General features: G+C 36.7%; 1 protein-coding gene across 1 annotated transcript in view; it reads right to left on the reverse strand.

Moving 5' to 3' along the window:
• Nucleotides 1–21,532, reverse strand: part of PTPN13 (protein tyrosine phosphatase non-receptor type 13) — a 143,456-nt gene that overhangs the window by 67,301 nt on the left and 54,623 nt on the right. Inside the window, exons 7-15 of the mRNA XM_040966961.1 lie at nt 15,853–15,948; nt 15,160–15,247; nt 9,732–9,954; nt 7,199–7,273; nt 6,902–7,076; nt 4,573–4,726; nt 3,156–3,294; nt 2,026–2,178; nt 290–472 (exon numbers count right to left, since the gene is read on the reverse strand). Of these exons, the coding sequence (XP_040822895.1) occupies nt 290–472; nt 2,026–2,178; nt 3,156–3,294; nt 4,573–4,726; nt 6,902–7,076; nt 7,199–7,273; nt 9,732–9,954; nt 15,160–15,247; nt 15,853–15,948 (1,286 nt within the window). The remainder of the gene's footprint in view (nt 1–289; nt 473–2,025; nt 2,179–3,155; nt 3,295–4,572; nt 4,727–6,901; nt 7,077–7,198; nt 7,274–9,731; nt 9,955–15,159; nt 15,248–15,852; nt 15,949–21,532) is intronic.

The following is a 21,532-nucleotide window of genomic DNA, read 5'->3' on the forward strand; positions in this document are numbered from 1 at the left end:
AACAGAGAATTCAACTTGGTTGTAATTTAACTAAAGTTAATTGGGCCTATAACCAGCTAGAAATGTATAACACTCTTTTCAAAATTACCTTCTGAGACAATCAGGAACAAACAAAATTGCAACAATACTTCCTGCAACTCAGAAGGAAAAGTTATGCAGTATTAAGTCATGTTAACCCTACTAAATGTGAGATCTAAAGTTTACTTAAAGCAACTCAGTTTGCTATATTACACTGGTAACTGCTAATGTCATCAAAAATTAAAACAAAAGGAGGTTAAAATGGACATACAGAAAAAGAAATCTTCTTGGTTTCCCTCCATGGAAAGCGAAGGACCAGTGTGCGAACTCCATTGTGAACTTCAAATACAAGGACGCCTTTAGCACAGATTCCAAGGAGTATTCCTGTTTGGGACTTTTTCTCAGGGTGTATCCGATGAAAATGAACTCCATATTCTGTCAGTCTTTGGCAGACCTAATGGGACAAAACAACGTCGGAGTAACACACTTTGGCAAAAGGTGACAAAAATATAGAAATAATAGTGATACACCTTAATGTGGAAAATGTTCAACCGATGTTGCTGGAAAACTTGATATGCGGATACAAAAAGAATGAGTCTCAAACTTCACTTGATATGTGAAAATAAATCTTTAACTTGAATACATAAGCTAAAAGTACCAAACTTAGAAAATATTTGTAACTTGAGGTTAAGCAAAGATTCCTTAGAAGGGACTTAAGAAAGCAAAAGCCATAGAAAAGAAAAAGTTGATCATTTGGAACTAAATTAACATTAGAAGCTAGTGTAATAGCGGTAATCTGGTATTGTGATAACCATGTTAAGCTGCCTCCTGCAATGCTGACATCCCAAATTAGCTCTGGCCACTCCACTTCCAATCCGGCATCCTGCTAATACCCCTGGGAAAGCAGTGGATGACAGTTATTTGGCCCTTTGCCACCTATTTGGGAGACCTGAATGAAGCTGTAGGCTCCTGGCTGCAGCCTGGCCCACTCCCAGCCGTTTGGGGAGTGAACTAGTGAATGGGAGATCTCCTGCTAGACTCTACTTCCCCAACCCATAACTCTACCTTTCAAATGAATAAACATATGTTTTTAAAAGGACAAAAACACAGAAGGCAAAGTATTGAGAGGCAAAGTATACATCATAAAAGAAAACATCAATTGATTAAATAAACCCTGCTCATTAAGAGTTGATGTAAGAAAACAGGGAATTCATGGGCTGGGAGATAAATACACATAAAACACTACTTAACTGATAAAAGAATTATGTCTGCCATCCACAAAGAATATATAGTTATCAGAAAATAAGAAATTGGATAAAATTTTTATCAGACATATCAATAAAGAAGTCATGAATGATAAAGCAAATAAACTGGCATTCCCTTGCACTGTCACAGTTTGGCAGCAAACAAAAAGAATAATGACACTGGTTGACATTTGTACAAAGGAAAACGACTTAGCAATTAAAAAGCAAACTACTGATAGATACCATAGAATGCTGAATTGCAAGAGTATTATTCAGAAAAAATTCAAAAGATTACACAATTATTTATATGAAATTTAAGAAAGCAAAACACTGTGGCAATAGAAAGCAAAGCGGTAGTTCCCAGGAACTAGTGGTTGGAGAGAGGATTGAGAGCAAAATGACACAAGGGAACATTTTTGTTTTAGTTGGTACTGGTTTATTCCCTAAATGTCTGCAACAGTGGGGAGCTGGGTCCAGCCAAAGCCAGGAGCCAAGAGCACCAGCTGAGTCCCCCTTGTGGGCTGCAGGGACCCACGTATTTGAGTCACTGCCCAGGGTGTACATCAGCGGGAAGTTGGGATGAGGAACCAGAGGCAGGACTCAAACGCAGGCACTGTGGGATTGGAATTGGAATCTTTAGCGGAGATATACAGCTTGGCACATGTATGTTCCAATGGTATCAGAACTACTGTGCCAAACACCCAATCCTTCCAACCCTGCTTATTTTTTTCAAATGTAATCATTTGTAATTTTGGATGCTTACCTTCAAAAACTCTAATTCTGTCTCCTTCTCAGATGCTCCCCCATATGTATGATGCAGTTTAGGCAACTCTTCTTTAACATACGACAAATCAAGGTTCTCCATTACTCTGGCAGGCAAATAATGTTCCAGTCTAAAATAAGATACTCCATGAACCTAGAAAGGAGAAGGTTTTGGTTAGCATTCCATTGGTCCTTTATTGGAGTGACCTTTCTCCCATTTCAAAGGTCTTGCCTTGGCCAACAGAGGAAATACTTATGTTTCAACTTCCCTTCCTGAAGAATGAGTTTAAAAAGAAATGTTTCAGTTTATCTCTTTCATGAGTTAGGGTAACCCATCTGATTGGCAAGGTAGAGCAGAGTGACATTCAAGAGTCTCAATGCACTACAGTTCAGCATCGGCCTGAAGGATGCAGCTGCGGTGCTACAGTCTCTTGCATCCTCCAGGATTGCCTGTGTTTAGGATTATGATAAAGTGAATTCTGCAGGTGGTGAACTCTGCTCGGTTCCAAGCCCATCTCCGGGTAAATCTGTGCAGAAGGAAGAAGATCCTTCTAATCCATATTTGCCTAATAGCCACCATGTCTAGTCTCTGCTAGTTAGAACTTGGGAGAAGAAAAGGTAAGTTTTGTTTTTTTGAAAACAGAGCAGCAAGGGTAGGAGGGTGGGGAGGCACAACTACAGAGCAATATCTTCTGTCAGCTGGTTCACTCTCTAAAGGCTCACAGCAGCTGGTACTGGGACAGGGTGACACCAGAGCTCCCATGTGGGTGGTAGGAACCCAGGTATTTGAGCCTTTATGTGCTGCCTCCCAGGCAGCATTATTGTGAAGTTGGATGGGAAGTGCAGGCAGCACTCAAACTCAGGCAATCCAATGTGGGACCTGGGTGTTGCAAGCAGCTGTTTGACTACTTGACAATACCAGTTCCAAACAGATTTCAAAGGAAAAAAAGCCACACCACATGATTTTATAAACCCAACGTACATGAGAAGTTTGGTCATTTTGAAGCACTACATCAATCTCAAAACCCTTCAGTTCTAAATGTCACAAACCTTAAATAAGCTTATACCTTCATTATATTAAGTAAAAGATCATCAATACAGAAGTGGTTCTGGAGGAAAAATAAATCCTACCTCTGGTTGATAATCTCCGTACTCAGCCTGGAGGGCCAGGGATGCCAACAACAGGGATACCTCATCATCACAGTGCACCCTCTCCTCTAAAATATCTTTTCGCAGCTGAAGGTAATACTGATGACATGTCAGAGTATGTCTGAAAAATATATAAACGTGCACAGAAACATCTAGGCTTCTGATTTGAATCTTGGGGTGATTTTTATTACTGACATACGAATATAGTTTCCAAGATGGGTTATCATTAGGCTCAAGATTTATTTTACTTATTTGAGAGGCAGAGCAACACAGAGAGAGGTAGTGAGACAGAGGAAGGGAGCTTCCACCCACTGATTTACTTCCCAAATGGCTGCAGTGGTGGGGGCTGGGCTTGGCCAATGACAAGAGCCAGGAGCTCCATTCATGCTAGGGAGGGTCAGGCTGAAGGCTGGAGCCAGAAATTCTACTTGGTTTCCTGTGTGGGTGACAGGGGTCCAACTGCTTGGACCATCTGCTGCTTTGTCAGAGACATCAGCAGGGAGCCACAGCAGAAGATCTGCAATTCAAACCAGTGTTCCCTTATGGGGTGTTGGCATTGTAGGCAGAACCTGAACTTACTGTGCCACATCTAAGGTTCCTTATTGGTTCAACATCCTAAGTTGAAAGAAATATAGTTATCCCCTTTTATTTGCAGGCAGCATGCTGCAGGATCCTCACTGGATCTTTGAAAGCAAGGATGGTAACAAACCCTGTATGTACTGTTTTTATGTACTATGTTATACATATATAACTTCAATAGATTACGTTATAAATGAGGCACAAGAGACTAACAATTACTTACTGTGGATATTAAGAATTTTAACAGATGCTTTTGCTTTCCCCTTAAGTCAAGAACTTGCACTTTTTTATTTATAGGAAAACATTTTACAGCCTCTCTTTGGCATATCCAAATTGCCAGCATCACTACTCTTGTGCCTTGGGGGCCACAGTTAAGTAAACAGGGGTTACTGGAACACAGATATCATGACATGATAGTACAGCCAAATTGCCAACTTGGAGAGTTACTGTGTGACTGATGGATGGTGGCAAATACATCAGAAATGTGCTGGATGAAAGGATGATTACTGGATGAATACATCAGAAATGTGCAGGACAGGACAAAGCAGGATGGCACAAGATTTTAGTTTGCAAATCAGAATAGCATGTTTTTTAAAACTGTTTATTTCTAAGCTCTTTTATTCAATATTTCCAAATTGTGACAGAATGTGGCTCACTGAAATGTAGAGAAGAGGGAACTGATATGTTTATTTTATAATAAAGCCATTGTTGTTGATGAGAATCAAGCAATTCAATATTAGTACACTAAAGAGTACAACAAAAGGAGGTGAGAACGGGGGGAAGACCAAAAAGAATAAAGGAGAAGTTCTTGTGTACTCACTGTATTAGACTAATATCGTCCATGAAAAATTTAATGCGGAAAAATAAAGTGAAATCAATAGCAGCCTTGCTCTTTTTCTTGGGTTCTTCTTTCCATCCATCTGGGGCCACTTTGGTTAATTTTAAATCAGGATCAACAAAGAAATATTCATTATCTAAAACAAAATGAGAAAAACATAAAACACTTCCAATGTTCTTTTCTGGTTTCTTTCTTTCTTTCTTTTTTTTTTTTGTCAGACAACATAAAACAGTATTATATGAAAATAAAACCAGACTGTGAGGGAAGGATGACAGGAAGCATGAAGGCCTTGGACAAGGCCAGGAGGCAATGCTGCTCATGCCTTCCAGAGTAGGGGCACTAAAGACAGACCAGATTTAATTCCTGGCCACCTCATGCATCAGCTATACAACATTGAAAACTATCTTTTCTGTCTAGATATCAATTTTTTTGTGTGTGCCTAATTGACATATTGTTAATTCCTGTTTTATAAAACTGTTGTAACACTTAAATGATATAATGGGTATAAAACACTTGATGAAACACATAATAATTATATACACTAAATCAATTAGCTGTTACTACTATTGAATTATGTGGTAAGATATGATAAGTATGAAAATCATTCATATTTTATAATATGAAAATCATTTTATTTTATAATACAATTATTAAACTATTATTGACAAATTACACTATCACTTAATGGAATATTATCTCTAGAATATTTAGAAACCAGATGCAATTTAAATAGAAATTATGATTGGTTGAATATCTTCTTGTAGAAAGTATTAACTGATAAGTCTGAAAATAAAAATAGTGAAATAATAGAACATTAGTAGGTACTAATTGAGTATTTACTAGGTTATTGTACAAAATGAATTGTTTGTTTTTAAGGTATAAGACTTTAATGAACTGGGGCTGGCACTGTGACTCAATAAGCCAGTCCTCCACCTGTCAAAGCCAACAATCCTTGTGGGCACTGGTTCATGTCCTGGCCACTCCACTTTCCCTTCAACTCCCTGCTATGGCCTGGGACAGCAGTAGAGGATGGCCCAAGTTTTTAGGGCCCGGTACCCACGTGGGAGACCTGAAAGAAGCTCTTGGCTCCTGGCTTGGATCAATTCAGCTCTAGCCATTGTGATCATTTGGGGAGTGAGCCAGTGGATGAAAGATCTTTCCCTGTCTCCACTTTGTAAATCAGCCTTTCACATAAAGAACAAATAAATCTTTAAAAAATAATTTAAAGAGTTATATTGAAGGAAACATTTATTTTGAAATAACAAAGATATGGTCATAATTTTGTAGACTTTTAAGACTAATTTTATCTTTCAATTATCAGTTACAGTGTTTTGTTTTCTAAAACTTAAAAATTAAATTTTGAGTTAAACAGGAATCTGAAATGTTGAAGTATATTGAATACTTAAAGAGATAAGATCAACTTCCAAGAGCCTCTGAAAGCTGTCACAACTCCAATAGAGAGCTCCACTGGGGCACTCTGAGGTGGGTCTAGTTATAAACATCATGGAGCTCAGAGAAGATGGGATATGACTCTATTTCAATCATCAACCAGTAACTTTTAAAAGTGATATTTCATGCCTTTAGAATTACAGGCAAAAGAAACTGACACTGAAATTCATATACAAGTCCAGTTACATATTCAGAATCATATTCAAATACTAATTTCTACAATGAATGCATATATATGTAGTTAACATATAAAATAGTCCCTAAAATAGAATAATTGAAGGTTACTTTGATATAATCATACCCAAAGATAAACCTTCACTATCAGATATAGAAGATGTCAAATAAACATAGCTATAAAAACAGTGTACATGGTAGGGAGAAGGAAGGGCGTTCCTAACTCATTTTGACTCCTCAGTACTTATTTGTTCAATTTTCCCAAATGAGGTTGGACATGAAAATGGGTACAGAGGGGCTGGCTTTATAGCACAGCATGTTAAGCTGTTGCTGTGGCAATGGATGCTATTATGTCACATTGGTTCTGGTTCAAGACCCAGCTGCTCCACTTCTGATCCAGTTCCTTCCTAATGTGCTTTTAAAGGCAGCAGAAAATGGTCCAACTCCTTTACCTCTGCCATTCATTTGGGAGACCTGGATGGAATTCCAGGCTCCTGGCTTTGGCTTGCTCCAGCCCTGGCTTTTGTGGCCATTTAGAGAATGAACCAGGTGATGGACGATCTATGTCTCTATCTGTAATTCTGTTTTACAAATAAGCAAAATAAATCCTTAAAAAGAAGACGATGATGATGACAGTCACAGAAGCAAAATTTCCATAGCCTACTCTGAATTCAAAATGTTTTGGTACCTTTAAGGGTAGCTAAAGCGAACAAATGGTGCTCCACTAAGCCGATATGAGCCACAACCATATCAAACACATCTTTACATATAGTTTTCGTATCACAGGTTAGTTCCAGTCTCTGCCCACTCAAAAGCATTATGTTTACTTTTCTTCTGTTGTCCTCATTCTTTCCTTTCTTGGTCTACAAAGGAGAAAAAAAAAAGGCTTTATTAAAACAAGCATTGTAAGAGTTTTTACTGGTTTTTAAAATAACATTCCTGAACTATTTCCCAAGAGTGACACAAAATGGTTTTTATTACTTACAAGGATAGAACGTGGCAAATCCAAACATACATATGGTTCAATTGTCATTTTCACAAATTCGGGGCCAAAGAAATTCTGAAAGATCACATAAGTAGAATCAGAATAATTTCATTCTAGATGTCTCATGAGAGGAAAATAATATAATTGTAATGAATTACATATGAGGTTACAGTTAATAACCAGGTCACCTAAAACAAATGCGGAAACCTTCAATAAAGAAGACATGGGACTTTTTTGAAAATGGGAATGAAATAGATCTTTAAGTTTTAACAGAAAGTTCCTCTCATCTTAGTTTTCTACCAGTGATACCAAGCATATGCCTTATCTGATAGTGTCTTACAGGGTTTTCATTGTACTGTCTCCAGATAGGCTCATGCCCTCACAAACATGAAGAAGCTTAAATTATTTAAGCAATACATGAGGTACCCAGCTCATTAAAGAGTAGGCTTAACACTACTTGTGTGAATAACTGAAGAGATTATCATGGTTTCAGAGGATGATCATCAATTTAAAATGAGTCATAGTTAAAAGGCATTTTCTTATTGCCTAAAAAATCTACAGACACATAAGAAATCATGTTTTTGAAATGATGAGACTCTGTGTCTTTTTTGTTTTGTTGAGTGACAGCAAGACATAATATGGATTTCATGTAGTCTATGATAGAATAAGTCATAAGCATCTCAGCAAACCATGGGGCGAAGGACTCCAGAGAAAGGCAAAGTAGTCTGTAGTCTGTATTTACTGCTTCTCAAATGATTTTTCTCCCTCCCTGATTTCCTCTTGTTTATTCAGGACTGAGAGCCAAGTAAGGAAAACTGGTTTAGGAGATAACTGAAAACAAGTTGGACTCTGAGCTGGAGTAGGACTAAGCAAGGACTGAAAGATCATGGGTAAAACATTAAATGAACACAAGGGTGATCTTGAGACCAGAGATAGGCCTGTGTGTGTGTGTTTATTTGGATTACTAGGTTACGGAGGTTTTGTTTTTGTTGGCATCTGCATTTGCTTGTGCAGCTTGTCTAGCTGTCTGTAGTGGGAATTCTATCTAACTAACCAAGTGTAGAACACATGATAGGCATCATTTAAGTAAAAGTTTAACATTAAGGGTTTGTTGGTAGTCAGTGAACCAATAGAACAGATTTTAAACAAGAATGAAAATAAAGTAGGAAAAAAAAGTCTATCACGAGACACACAGAATCTAACAAAAATCAACCAGCTCATGAACAAGCTAAAATGTGTCTGGACCAAAAGGAAAAGAGTGGAAAAACTTAAAAAAAAATGTAACCTTTGGGAGAGAAAATGAATTCAACTTTGAGGTTATTTTTCCAAATACTAGCACCCCTTTTCAGGAATACAATTCATGTCTTCCAACTGGGAGTGCAATGCAATTTTCATCGTACAATATTACCTTCTCCTTAGAACAGAACAAGAAGTTTGAATCCTATCAACTTCAGAGCACAAAAAAAATGTGTTAATATAATTTAAAGCAACAGACTCAGTCTAAAACCAAAATAGAGCAATATACTTCCAAAATACAGTACCAAAAAGGAAAAAATAATTCATTCTAAGTTATAACAAGTTTACTATTACCTACTGGATTTTGAACAATCATTTTAAGGTAATATTAAAAGCAGGTGAGAATAGAAATGGGTGATAATTTTCAGAATAGGTAAAAGTAGGGTGATACAACCATGAGCAGCGGAAACATACTGAGTTTTGAATGTTGGTCGGTTTTTTAAAGGAAATATGTGTCCAATGTGTTAAAAGCTCTGTAACTTTGACTTGGCCATTCTGTTGGAGCAAGAAGTTACCTGCAAATGGCTTTGGGATGCTCACCAAACCACTGTTTTCAGCAACGACAGCAAGGTCATGAGGAACACGTTAAATACTCACAAATTATAAACTGATTAAAGAACTTAGAGTACACAGAAGAGTCATCTATCTAATGGAGTACTTGGTAACCACTACAATAATACAGGAGTTGTAAAATATTCAAGGTATTTTACAAGAGGCAACTACGTTTATTTCGAACTTACGTTAGTAAAAATACACTCAAGGTTATGTGTTGAAGGAAAAATATAGCCCAACTAGTAGAATATCCCTATAATACTATTCCCTGCAAGTTACAAGGCACAGATTAATTTCTTCCTGTCTTTGGATATTGTAATGTGACAACTTTTTGTGATGTCTGGTGTGAATGTAGGCATCTTTCAATTATACAAGCAGGTTTTTGCCAAAATTCTGAAAATGGTAGACCAGAAAGGTAGAATGAACTTGATAACACTCTTGAGCTACTTGAACAAACCTTGAACTTTCCATTTCAAATGGAATAATAATACATTACTTAATATTAAAAAAAATCTTAAAAGAATGGAGACAGCTAAGTATTTTTTTTTAATATCAATCAACAAGGTATCCAATCCCACTGTAAACTAACATGGAATTTGTAACTTTAGCACACGTAAGGCAATTTTTTATTCAACAGCTCCCAGTGAGAGCAATTATAGATGTCATAACCTGAAAATCAAATTACCCTCAGTTTTCTTTGGGTCATGGCTGTTTCTAAGGCAATCTCTCTTAATGGGTCTCTGGTGATGTCAAGCATGGAAGCTTTGATTGTGTCTCCTGGGTACAGGCTCAACCGAGACTGTCTGAGGGCCATTCTGGCTTGCAGTTGCATCATTTCTTCTTCTTGCCGTTTTAGCATGATGTCTTGATTAATTAAGTTGCCTTCAAGGGGTGTTTCGTATTGTCTGCTATTGAAAAAGGGAGAAAAGTAAGGGTTGGAAAGAAAACAATTGCTTTAAGGCTAGAGGAACTTCCACGTTAAAATCAAGGTTCAAGATTTTAAAGTTTTTTTTTTTAAATTTGAGAATAATTGTTTGTATTAGATCGTGTGGCATAAAATATGTAGTACATTATGTATTTGGTTATAATATATAAGATATGTATATTATACACACATGTTTTGATTTTGATTTTTGTCCCTGACTCCTAACAGAGTTCTTAAAGATTTTGTTTCCTGAAATGTAACAGGTGATAAGATAATCTATTGCTCTAATATTTTGCTTTTGACCCAGGTTCCTGGTACAGAGCTTCTAAACTTCTTGTAACTTGGTGGGTGAAAAGAGCCTCAAATGAGGAAACACCAGATGGTACCCTCAATGGTTTCAGGCAGGGGCTGGTCCCAGAAACACCAAACTGTGTTAAGCAACCTAGAGCTTTTGGGCCTCCCTCCCTGCAATCTTGAGGGGAAGGAGAAAGGCTGGATATTGGATTGATAACTGGTTATATCTTTAGGATAAAATTTCTATAACATCTCTTAAGTCGTTCTAGAAAATTATCGAACCCCAGAAAAAGGTGAAAGGAACCATCTGATTTGTAGCTGGCTGATTAGAACAGTACGGGAGAGCTGGGACCCTCAAATGACATCTAAAGTGGGGGTGATGTTGTGGGACTGACTGCTTAAACTGTGGGATTGAGGACTATTTAAGTATTTAGTGTCAGAGATGAATTAAATTGCAGGGCACCAAGCCAGGGCTGCAAACATCACATATTTGTTGTCTGCAATATTCTTTGGTTAAAAGCCAGGGCACCTAGTCGCATTTCTGAAGTATTGCTCTACTACTGTTCTATTTTTAACAGTTAAATTTTATCCTCTTTCTTTTTTTCTGAACAATAAAGCATCTCTGGAGACTGCTTTGTCTGATTTACATACAGGCTGTTTTATTCTCACAGGCCTTGTACATTGGTCCTTGGGAGAAGGATGAGTTTTTTTAAAGGTTTGTTTTATTTTTATTGGAAAGGCAGATATACAGAGAGGAGGAGAGACACAGAGGAAGATCTTCCCTCCAATGATTTACTTCCCAAGCGACTGCAACAGCTGGAGCTGAGCTGATCCAAAGCTAGGAACCCAGAGCCTCTTCCAGGTCTCCCACACAGTTGCAGGGTCCCAAGGCTTTGGGCTATCCTCCATTGCTTTCTCACGCCACAAGCAGGGAGCTGGATGGGAAGTGGGGCTGCCAGGATTAGAACTGGTGCCCATATGGGATCCCGGTGCGTGCAAGGCAAGGACTTTAGCTGCACGGCTACCGTGCTGGGTCCAGAGGATGAGATTTTTCTGAAAATTTCTTTTAAACTTTTAAACCACTGCTGAACACTTTCTTAGTAATGCCCATATTCTCTCAAGCTCATTCCACGAAAGCATAACATCAATTAATTTATTTTACCATATATACATTTATTGTCCAATCAGCCACTTCCACCCCCCTTACTAATTAAACATTCAAGTGTCAGATTCAGTCTTTTTCTCTACTATCCCTCCTGTCATCATCCATGGTGTTGAGGTATGGACTGAGGAGTCTCCTGCCACTCTGGTCTCTTCGCCACCTCAACCCACAACCTATTCCCATGGTTTCACTGGTTTTTAAACCATAATCAAGTTACCTCCTAAATTTTCTAGTTGTATCCTTCCATACTCTGTGTAATTTCTGTAATTCTTTAACTCCAGTTCCTCTAAAACCTTTCTTTTGCTCCTACAATCTGTTCATCACAGAATAGACCAGTGTAATCCTATTACTATGTAAATTAGTTCATGGCTCTCTGTGCTTTCAATCATTCATTCAATGGCTTCCCATTACACTTAGAATAACACCTATGGTACTCACCTTACCTTCTGACCTGATTTGAGTCCTGGTTACTTGGTTGCCATCCATGATGGCCTTCACTCATTTGTAGTCACATTGTTCTTGCTATCCATCTAACATGCAACACATCTTTCCTACTCACCTACTTGTTATACTCTTTGTCTGGAACACTCTGCTGTTATCTGCACAGATCATTCATTTTTACTAGCTGTTCTAAGTCACCCCACAAGAAAGATTTTTCTATGATCCTACCATCTATGTAAACAGAACTTGGATGACATTTTGTTTACCAGCCAGCTCTATCTGTCATTCTCTCAAAGGATCTTTCCTTTGTTGTTAACTCTAACACCTAAAAATTTCTAGTACATGGTAGCTAATCAGTTATTTGTTGAGTGAATGTTTGAATATAATTTTATGTTCACTCTCAATGGTGAAAGGAGCAAGGATAATAATAATTCGAATCTATACATTTTAACTCAAACCTGGCACTTCTCTAAATATATCAACTTTATTGCTCAAATTACACCACAGGTACCCAGTGTAGCAAAGATGATTGACATTTTCTGTCTCCCATCACAATGCCTGCTTGAAGTTTCTGTAAGCATTAAAAGGGTTGCGAGACAGAAAACAAAAACAAACCAAAGATTCAGAAACTCTGTGTCATGGAGAAATGAATAAATGCTTGTTCAGAATCAGAAATAAAGATCACCCCAACAAGCAGATAGGACCAGAAGCAGTAGGAATGTATTATGTAAAAACTACACTTCAAAACTGAACACATAAAAAAGGCTTATATGTGCAGCTTTGAAGATCCTTTTTTTGTCACTGAAAGACACTTTTGATAACTCAGAATTCCCCAATTACTCATGCTTCTTCATCTGAGTCATAATTTCCTGCTAATCTTCCCCTATGCTGCAGGATACACATCAATGGCACTGTCTGGATCTGTCTTTCCATTTCATTATATCTAAAAGGGGTAGAATAGAAATTTTTGTGCAGAAGCACACAGAATATACAAATATAGCAGTATTTACAGTTCTGACAAACATGCGACCTCAAGAACCAGACACGATCTCCTGCCTGTGTACCAGCACATTAAGTGCCTTTCTGTCTGTGTTCAGAAAACTGTGCACTTGACTAAGGAGTTCAGATATTATTTAAGTTCATGTATATTTCTGTGGGACAGAAAAAAAGATGAAAAGATAGGACTAGTTATAGAACAAGCATGTATACCCAATGGTCTAGTTCATCTTGAATTATTGCTTTTTTTTCCTTCTGGTACCTATGGCTAATTCAAACTGTGGGTTTTTTTTCTCTACACTAACTGGGAAACAAGATTAAATTCATCTTGGCATATGAGGCTAGGCCTCTGTCTGCAGCACCAGCAACTCATATGGACTGAGTGCTGGCTGCTCCCGCTCCAATCCAGCTCCCTGCTAATGTGTCTTAGAAAGCAGTGCAGGATGGCCCATGAGGCCTCCTGCTCCCACGTGGGAGACCCAGAGGAAACCTGCCAGCAGTGGACTGGCTCAGCTTTGGCCACTGTGTCCATTTCGGGACTGAACTCCTTTAACTCTGCCTTTCAAATAAAACTAAACAGGTGTTTTTAACAAATTGTTACTTTTGATATTCCTTATTAAGAAAATGGAAATACTTTATAAAATGATATAATTTTGTCTATATAAAATGAAAAACAGATTGGCTATAAATTAGTTATGAACACATAATCCCAATAGTTCTTCCAGTCATTATCTCTACTGAATTTTGCCAACTTAAAAAGGATACAATATTAACTATTCATAGGTTTTCTCCTAATTAGGTAGGAAAGAGTGACTTTTTTTTTTAAGGAAAAGCTTTCTTGATGAGTAACTGACACTCATCAACCATGGGCATTTAAAGAATAACATTTTATAATAGGTATCACACATTGAACATGACTCTTATTAATACCATAACCCAGATGGTTCTGTAATGCAAAGTGATTCTAATCTCCTGTTTGTGCTCCACTACTGAATTCAGCAGAATTTAGCATAATTCTGAATTGATTTCTTATTGTTCTTCTTCTCGCAGTGTGCTCGTTTTACTCAAAACTGTTGGCTCAGGCGCAGATTTACCTTTTTGTTGATTTTCAAATAATTCTTATGCCTCAGGTTACATTTAAACTGAGTAGCTGGATTTAAAAGCACTCATTGGGGCCTGATGCGATAGCGCAGTGGTTAAAGTCCTCGCTTGGATGCTCCGGGATCCCATATGGGCACCGGTTCTAATTTCGGTGGCCCTGCTTCCCATCCAGCTCCCTGCCTGTGGTCTGGGAAAGCAGTTGAGGATGGCCCAACGCCTTAAGACCCTGCACCTGTGTGGGTGACCTGGAAGAGCGCTAGGCTCCTGGCTTCGGATTGGCCCAATTCCAGCTGTTGCAGTCACTTTGGGAGTGAGCCATCGGAGGGAAGATCTTCCTCTGTGTCTCTCCTCCTCTCTGTATATCTGCCTTTCCAATAGAAATAAAATAAATATTTTTTTTTAAAAAAAGCACTCATTGGGAAATTTTTTTGAAGCAACCTCTGGCTTTAATATAGCTTACAAATGTGAAATACATGACTGGCATTCATGGGAGCTTTGTTCCTGCAAGGGATTTGAATGCATGTAAGAAGGACAGATATCAGTCTATTCGCTCCTGACTTGCCATCTTTCAGTTCAAACACAGTGAATACTCGGCTATACTACATCATCCTAAGCATTGCACGAGAATAGAACTAAGTCCTGGGAAGAAATTTTCTGAGTATTTCAGTGTGAGAATGAACTCTAAACAGCCCAAATCAGGCCTTACAAGAATACCAGATAACTTCTCTTAAGATGGGAAAGATAAAACGAATAATTAACTTTCTACATAATAAGTTACTTAGTAGTAGCCTAACTTTTTGGCAACCAATGAACAAATGCTCGTTGAGAACCTGCTGGCTAAGCCTGCTCCAGCCTGTCAAAGGAAAAACTTTTCTGTTAGAAATCAAGTTTACTATCTTCCTATGAACTTTTGATGCCATGCCTTCACTTTCCATCCATTGTGCAGTGACAATTTAAAAGAATCAAACACAAAGTTGAAATAATCAATACTGGCTTTCAACGATTCTACTACCTTGTAATTCATATAATTGGATGAATTTTTGAGAAAAGGAATTAAGGTAAAGGAAAAAGTGGAAATGGAAAAATAAAAGAAAGGATAACAAAAAAGCTCTGTTTGATTCTAATGGAGGAAATATAAATATAAATATCAGTTCCTGAAAATATCCTAAATTATTACTCTTTTATATAACATACCTTGGTTTCTGGCACTGATTTGGGGTTTCATCTACCCCTGAGAGACCACTGCCAGATTCGAATCTCTTTGAAACTTCACTTCTTCTTACTAATTGTGAATAGAAAAAGAATGATAGTACAGCTTATAAAAATATGATAGTAATCTTACTTAAAACTCAAGTATTTAACAAACATTTGTGAAATCATATCCACATAACCAAATTCATGACATAAGGTTTTTAAACTCTTTCAAGAGAGTCGTATATTTTTAAGGCATTGTCATTTGATTAAATTGCTATTAAGCTCCCATAACACTATCAAATGAATAGGAACAGCGTTTTACAGTTTAAACATTTTGTGTAGAATTATTCTCTTTGACAACTTATTTCAGTGCTAAAGCAATCATGGCTATCTAACAAAGCTGTGGCTTATTTTCACCTGTTAGGAAACCTGTATCTCCTGCCAGAGTACCTGAGTTTGACACTCGGCTTCGGCTCCTGCCTCCTGCTTCTTGTTACTGCAGGAGACAGTAGTGATGGCTCAAGGAACTGGTATTCTGACATTCAGGTGTGGGACTTGGGTTGAGTTCTTGACTTCTGGCTTTCCCCTGACCCAACCCCCAGTCTTTGTGGATATTCAGGGAGTGAACAGAGAGGTAGGAGCTCTGTTTCTCAAATAAAGAAAAATATTGTGTTTGTCGGAGATGCTGCTCACCTTGTCTGAAGTCTGTTTCAGAGGAAATAATAGATGGACTTTCACTGGAAGTACTAAAGATATCATATTGAAAAGTTTTGTATCTTCGAACTGGTTCTGAAAGAATCAAAACAAAAACATTTGAAAGCAAATTCATTATCAATTCCACACAAATCAAACAAAACTCTAATTCATCATTGCCTGGGTTGTGTTCAAACACTATGGTTTGTTCAGAGGTTAATTCATAAATATAATTGGAAAGATTGGATGGTAAGAGGTTGAGAAGATGAGAACATACTATCCCTTTAAATAAATAAATAAATATTATTTCAAAAGATAAATTTGATAGGGCTGATATTGTGGAATATTGGGTAAAGTGCCAGCCTATGACACCAAGACCTTATTTGGGTGCTGGTTGGTATTGCAGCTGATCCTTTTATGGCTTGGGAGAAATATGAGAAGATGGCCCAGATGTTTTTTTGCACTTGCCATTCATGTGAGAGACTCAGATCAAGACGCTGGCTCCTGGCTTTGGCTGGTTCAGCACTGATTACTGAGGCCAAATGGGGAGTGAACTAGTAGATGGAAGACCTCTCTTTCTCTTTGTGTCCTCTGACTTGCAAATAAAGAAACAGTCTTTTTTATTAAAAAAAAAGAAATGTGAGGGTTTTAATAAGTCAATAAAGGGGAGCTATTAGGTAGTCTCTATTTGGCACAGTGCAATATCTGTATATGATTTCATGCAGTGAATTTCACACAGTGGAGAGGTTTGAAGTTGCAAATGCTAACTGGAAACACTGATGAAAAATGTGCTAAATAAATTAGGAAATAAAAAAAATTTTTTTCCTCTTGAGAGAACTACATGATGGAACGAGGGGAAGGAAGAGAAAAATACAGAAGAAATTCCAAGATACACAGGTCAAAAACAACTTGTTAATGGGAAGTAAATCATTTCCCAGGAGCCTACTTTGCATGAAGGCTTGAGAACAAAGGGGAAGCACTGCTGTGAAGACTGTGACACACGGTCAGCAAGAACCACATCAAATCTCTCATACAGCCATAAACATTTTGGTTATGCTGGAATGTGAGAACTGATCGGAAGTGGGTTTTTTTTTTTTTTGGTGGTACCAGAGAAAGCAGAGCGTGAGAAATACCAAGAACTGAGACACGACATGTGATGCATGGTAGAAGACAAACCAAGGCATTTGATGTAATCTTTCTCAGCAGTCTGAGACCCTCTCTACAGGGAACTCAGGTGTTCAATACAAAGAAAACTAAACTGGTGAAAGATTGAAGTCCAGGCTTGTGAACCCAGAGTGAAGACAGCTGGCTTGAAGAACTAAGAGCTCATGTCAGAGCAGAGGAGTCAAGGTTTTCAGTAAAAGGAGTAGGATGGATGCCTTGTGTATAGACTTGACAGAGAGGAAGTTACTGTTCCCAGGATGATAACCTCCTGCAGAACTGAGCATAATATAGCAGAGGGGTACTTAGTCCAGTGTTGTGTATGGGAAACATGAAAGAAACATGAAAGAATTAGCAAAAAATAAAAGCTTCAGAATAAAAAAATTAAAGTATATCTCGTTACATATGTATCCTGTTACAAGGGATTTTTAGGAACAATTACTTTTCAAAATCCTACAGATTGTGATTTGAAAGGATTATAGAAGATTGAATATTAATTTTCTCTAATACTACTAAGTATTTACCGAACCTAGTGCATTATATACAAGTTAAACAGATAGAAACACTATTTTCAAGGAGCAGAAGAGCATTTATGCCTTATTGTTGCAGAACTCAGGCTAATATTTGAGTGACTTTTCTAAGGAAACTTGACCAAATTAGAAATCTAAATTACAGCATATAGACTACTAAAACCAGCAAGGTTAAGAGGACCCGAATTTAATAAGCCCCAAATGATTTTAATACCTTACAAAAAAAGTAAGAAGTCACAGTAATTCTATTCAGAACACAGAGTTGAGAAATTCATCACCTTTGTTATGCCTTGCAATAAAGAGCTTCACACCCTATATTAAAGTATAAATGAATTTAATGTACTCAAAACTATTTCTGCAAAGTGGCTGTAGATTACAAACAAATTTTAATTTAAATTCCTTTTTTGGGCAGAGCTTCATAATTGCTTCATATTGTCTCACACGCTCATTTCCTCTCCTTAGCATTTCCCCCTCCCCATTCAGTTTACTCTGACATCAGCAGCAAATATTTTTCAATCTCTGGATTACTTTGTGTAAAAGAAATACACACAATTTTGATGAAACCCTCTTAAATCATCTTCCCTTATGATCTAACTTTTCTGTCAATATTGTTCTCAGTACCATACCTTACTTAGTTTTATCGTTTTGCAGTAATAAGACATTTGTACTGCAGAAAAAAACGAACTGGATGACTAACAATGCATGACTATTACGCGTAGGAAGACGTTCTTCTCAGCCTGGGGTTGGTGTAGGGATATTTATGGGAAATAAAGAAGTAGGAATCATTTTCGATCAACTTGGCTGTATTCAACAGTCTATCTTTAAAATATTGTTAGCCATGCTCCTCTTGTGTAGAGGTATACAACCAGATTAAAATCCCCAGGCAATATTCACTATTTAATCATGCTTACAGAAAGGTATAATCAGAGTAAAGTCCTCAGCCAAAATTTACTACTCAGCCACCCTTACAAGAAAAGTTAGACCTTGAAAGCTTGGACTTATCTTCCTGAATTAAATAAGTTTAACCTTTTCAAGAATTAGCATGCAATTATACGTCCCTTAGCAAGAACATCTTACGTTGGCAAATAAAAAGAGAGACATTTTCCATGCTTATAGAATATTTAGGCAGGAGTATTTCTTGATTCTTTGAGATGACCTACATATGTAGGTATCCAGGAGGCACTAACCAGATAGAGATGGTTTTCTTACTCTGTTCTGTTTCAAAAAGCAGAGGGACACCTAATTTTCAGTGGTATATCCTAACATTATTATCAATTTTCCTTTTTGGAGGGTTCCTTTACCACATATTTGAATCTATACTCTTAGCATTTTAGGGTTGCTCCAGATCACAAAGAGTATGATACTGGGTAATTTTTTTTCCATGTTTGCTTCCTCTTTTTTTCTATTTTATTTTTAATTTTATGGTACAATTACATAGGCTAACTGGGTAATTAAAAATAAAACCCTGTTTATTAGAAAAACTTCTAAAGAGACCAAGACAAAAAATGCAACCTATCTTCATGGACCCATTTCTCAGTATGAACAAATCCTGGGTATTGCTGTTTTAGCTAGCAATTGTCAAATCACTTTAAAAAATTTAAAAATATGCTGGTACAAATTTATAGATAATAGTATTTTCTGAGTGCCAAAATTCTTGAATCACGTGAAACAGACCTATTAAGACTATCCAAATATATATTTCATATGTTTCACACATGGTCATCGTCATTGCACTGCTCTAACAACATTAGCAAAACTTGAAGCATTCACCATTCTAAGTGCAGAAGTGATATCTGCCTTTTATGGAACTAAATTAGCTTCAGCATAGATTTGTTGGTTTTCAAATTTCTTTTTTAGCATATGAATATCTAAATGAAGACTTCAGTGTACAAACCAGTGTACTCTGGCTCATTGAGAGCCATAATTATTCCTTATTTCACCAAACAAATTCCTTCTTTTAAAAGTCATATAAGTTTTTAGTTTCCAGACGCAGAAAATGAAGTTTTAGGAAAAATATACAGTGTCAGAGGTACTAATGTGTGTAAAAGACCAAACGGCAGAGCAAAATCAGCTTGGACCTGTCACCAAAGCATCACCAATTTGAGTGTGAATGTATTTAAAAAACACATAAAACATGTTAATATATTGTCTCATAAAAATTCTGTAGAATAACTGTGAAAATAAATAGCTGTAAGGGACTGAAAAAATGGCTTAAAGAGTTAAGGTTTGGATAAATTTGAGTTATAGGGATTCTGTATCATATTTTAACAATTAAAAAATCCTTTAATTTCTAATATTATGTTATCAGAATTAATAGTACATTTTCTTATCAGAATTAGAAAATCTGAAAAACATTTTATTATCCCTTGACTGTAATCTTTAATTGTAATCTTAACTTCTGAACAAAATTCATACGACCTCTAACACCATATTCAAAACCCATTTATATAGCAACAATAAAAAAAGGCTTTTCAACAGGCCAGTATCCTGTTTTTGAGCAGTCATAATGTCTGTCACCACTTAACACTCTTTGTACTTTAAACATATAAAACTGTGCTACATCACAAAAATTATTCTTTAATATTTAAGAGATAAGACTCCAATGATGAAGATTTGTATGAAACACTGACATTTTTAATTCTCATGTTAAAATGAATCTAAGCCAGCACACGCTGTAATCTCAAAACAGTTACAAGTGATATGCTCTCAAGTTCAGACAAATCATATGCAAAAGGTGAGACTTAGCCAACTGCAACAACAGCAATTAAATAATGACTTTTAGCTAAGCACTTATTTACATGACTTTAAAAAATGAGTCAAGTTGCAGATAAGAATTTCAAATATAACTAAAATGGGGTCTGATTTTTTAGCTCAGAATTACAAAATATTAAAAACATATATTTTTTTCAATTTTCAAGGGAGGCAAACACAAGTAATACAGTCATATTTTCATGTATTGTGTTCATTCCACTTCCTTCAGCAAACTGATGTCTGGAGAGTACATTCTTTATGCTTTCACTAGAGATTACTGTTTTCTATATCATACCATGTTACAATGCATAGATTATCTTCTATAATCCCGAAGAGCTAGACCCAGTGAATTAAATGTTTAACCCAGAGGAACAAGTATGCAAATATTTATGGAAGGAAGGATCTATGCAGAGATGCTCTATTAATTATACACTACCATATAAAAGTAAAACTTATGGAGAGTAGGGATAACAAAAACACACTTTTCAGAAAGTGTCAAAACCAAACTGGTTCTACATGGCTAGTAAATTTAAAGTAGGTCATATTTGGTAAAGTAGCACATTATTTTATGGACATTGAAGTCACTATTATGCTGTCATAAATACAGACACCAGGAAGTTTATATTGGTTTCTCCTTTGATTTTCCTTCTTGAAAAAAAATGTGATATTCATTTCACTTAGGCTACTTAAAAGAGAAGTAAATATCTATGCTTGGTGGCATTCTTATTTAAACTGAAGAATAATTCATTGCTCACCTCTTCTCAAATGTTTCCAAAACTAATGTTTCCTCAATTGAGTATTGGTAAATACTAGGATAACTTTCTATTTGTTATAGTCCAAAGCAGCACTTTCCAATGCAATGGCTTTTAAAGTTCCTTGTGCCTATGTGCGTTTAAGTAAAATATTCCTTTCTTCAACTACACAAGCCACTTTGCCATAGCTTAAGAATGGCAGCCACTGAGTTAGGCTCTATAGAAATACAATATTTAATTCCCTGAAGAAGTTGTACTGGACAATGCTGGTGTAATTTCTTTTCAATCTAGCCCTCCCTGGAAACAATAATATATACAAAAAAATACATTGTCATCTTACTACCATAATAATTGCATAATTAATACTTAAAGTTTGTGTGATATTCTATCTACATCATTCAAATGGCTTAGAGCCATTTGTTTCTGTGGAATTGATACAATGAAATAGAAACTAAACATTAGAATTATTTCTGAAGTTCATAGAGT

This window comes from Ochotona curzoniae, unplaced genomic scaffold, assembly GCF_017591425.1.
Source record: "Ochotona curzoniae isolate NIBS_2020 unplaced genomic scaffold, NIBS_Ocur_1.0 scaffold_4506, whole genome shotgun sequence".
Lineage (NCBI taxonomy): Eukaryota > Metazoa > Chordata > Mammalia > Lagomorpha > Ochotonidae > Ochotona > Ochotona curzoniae.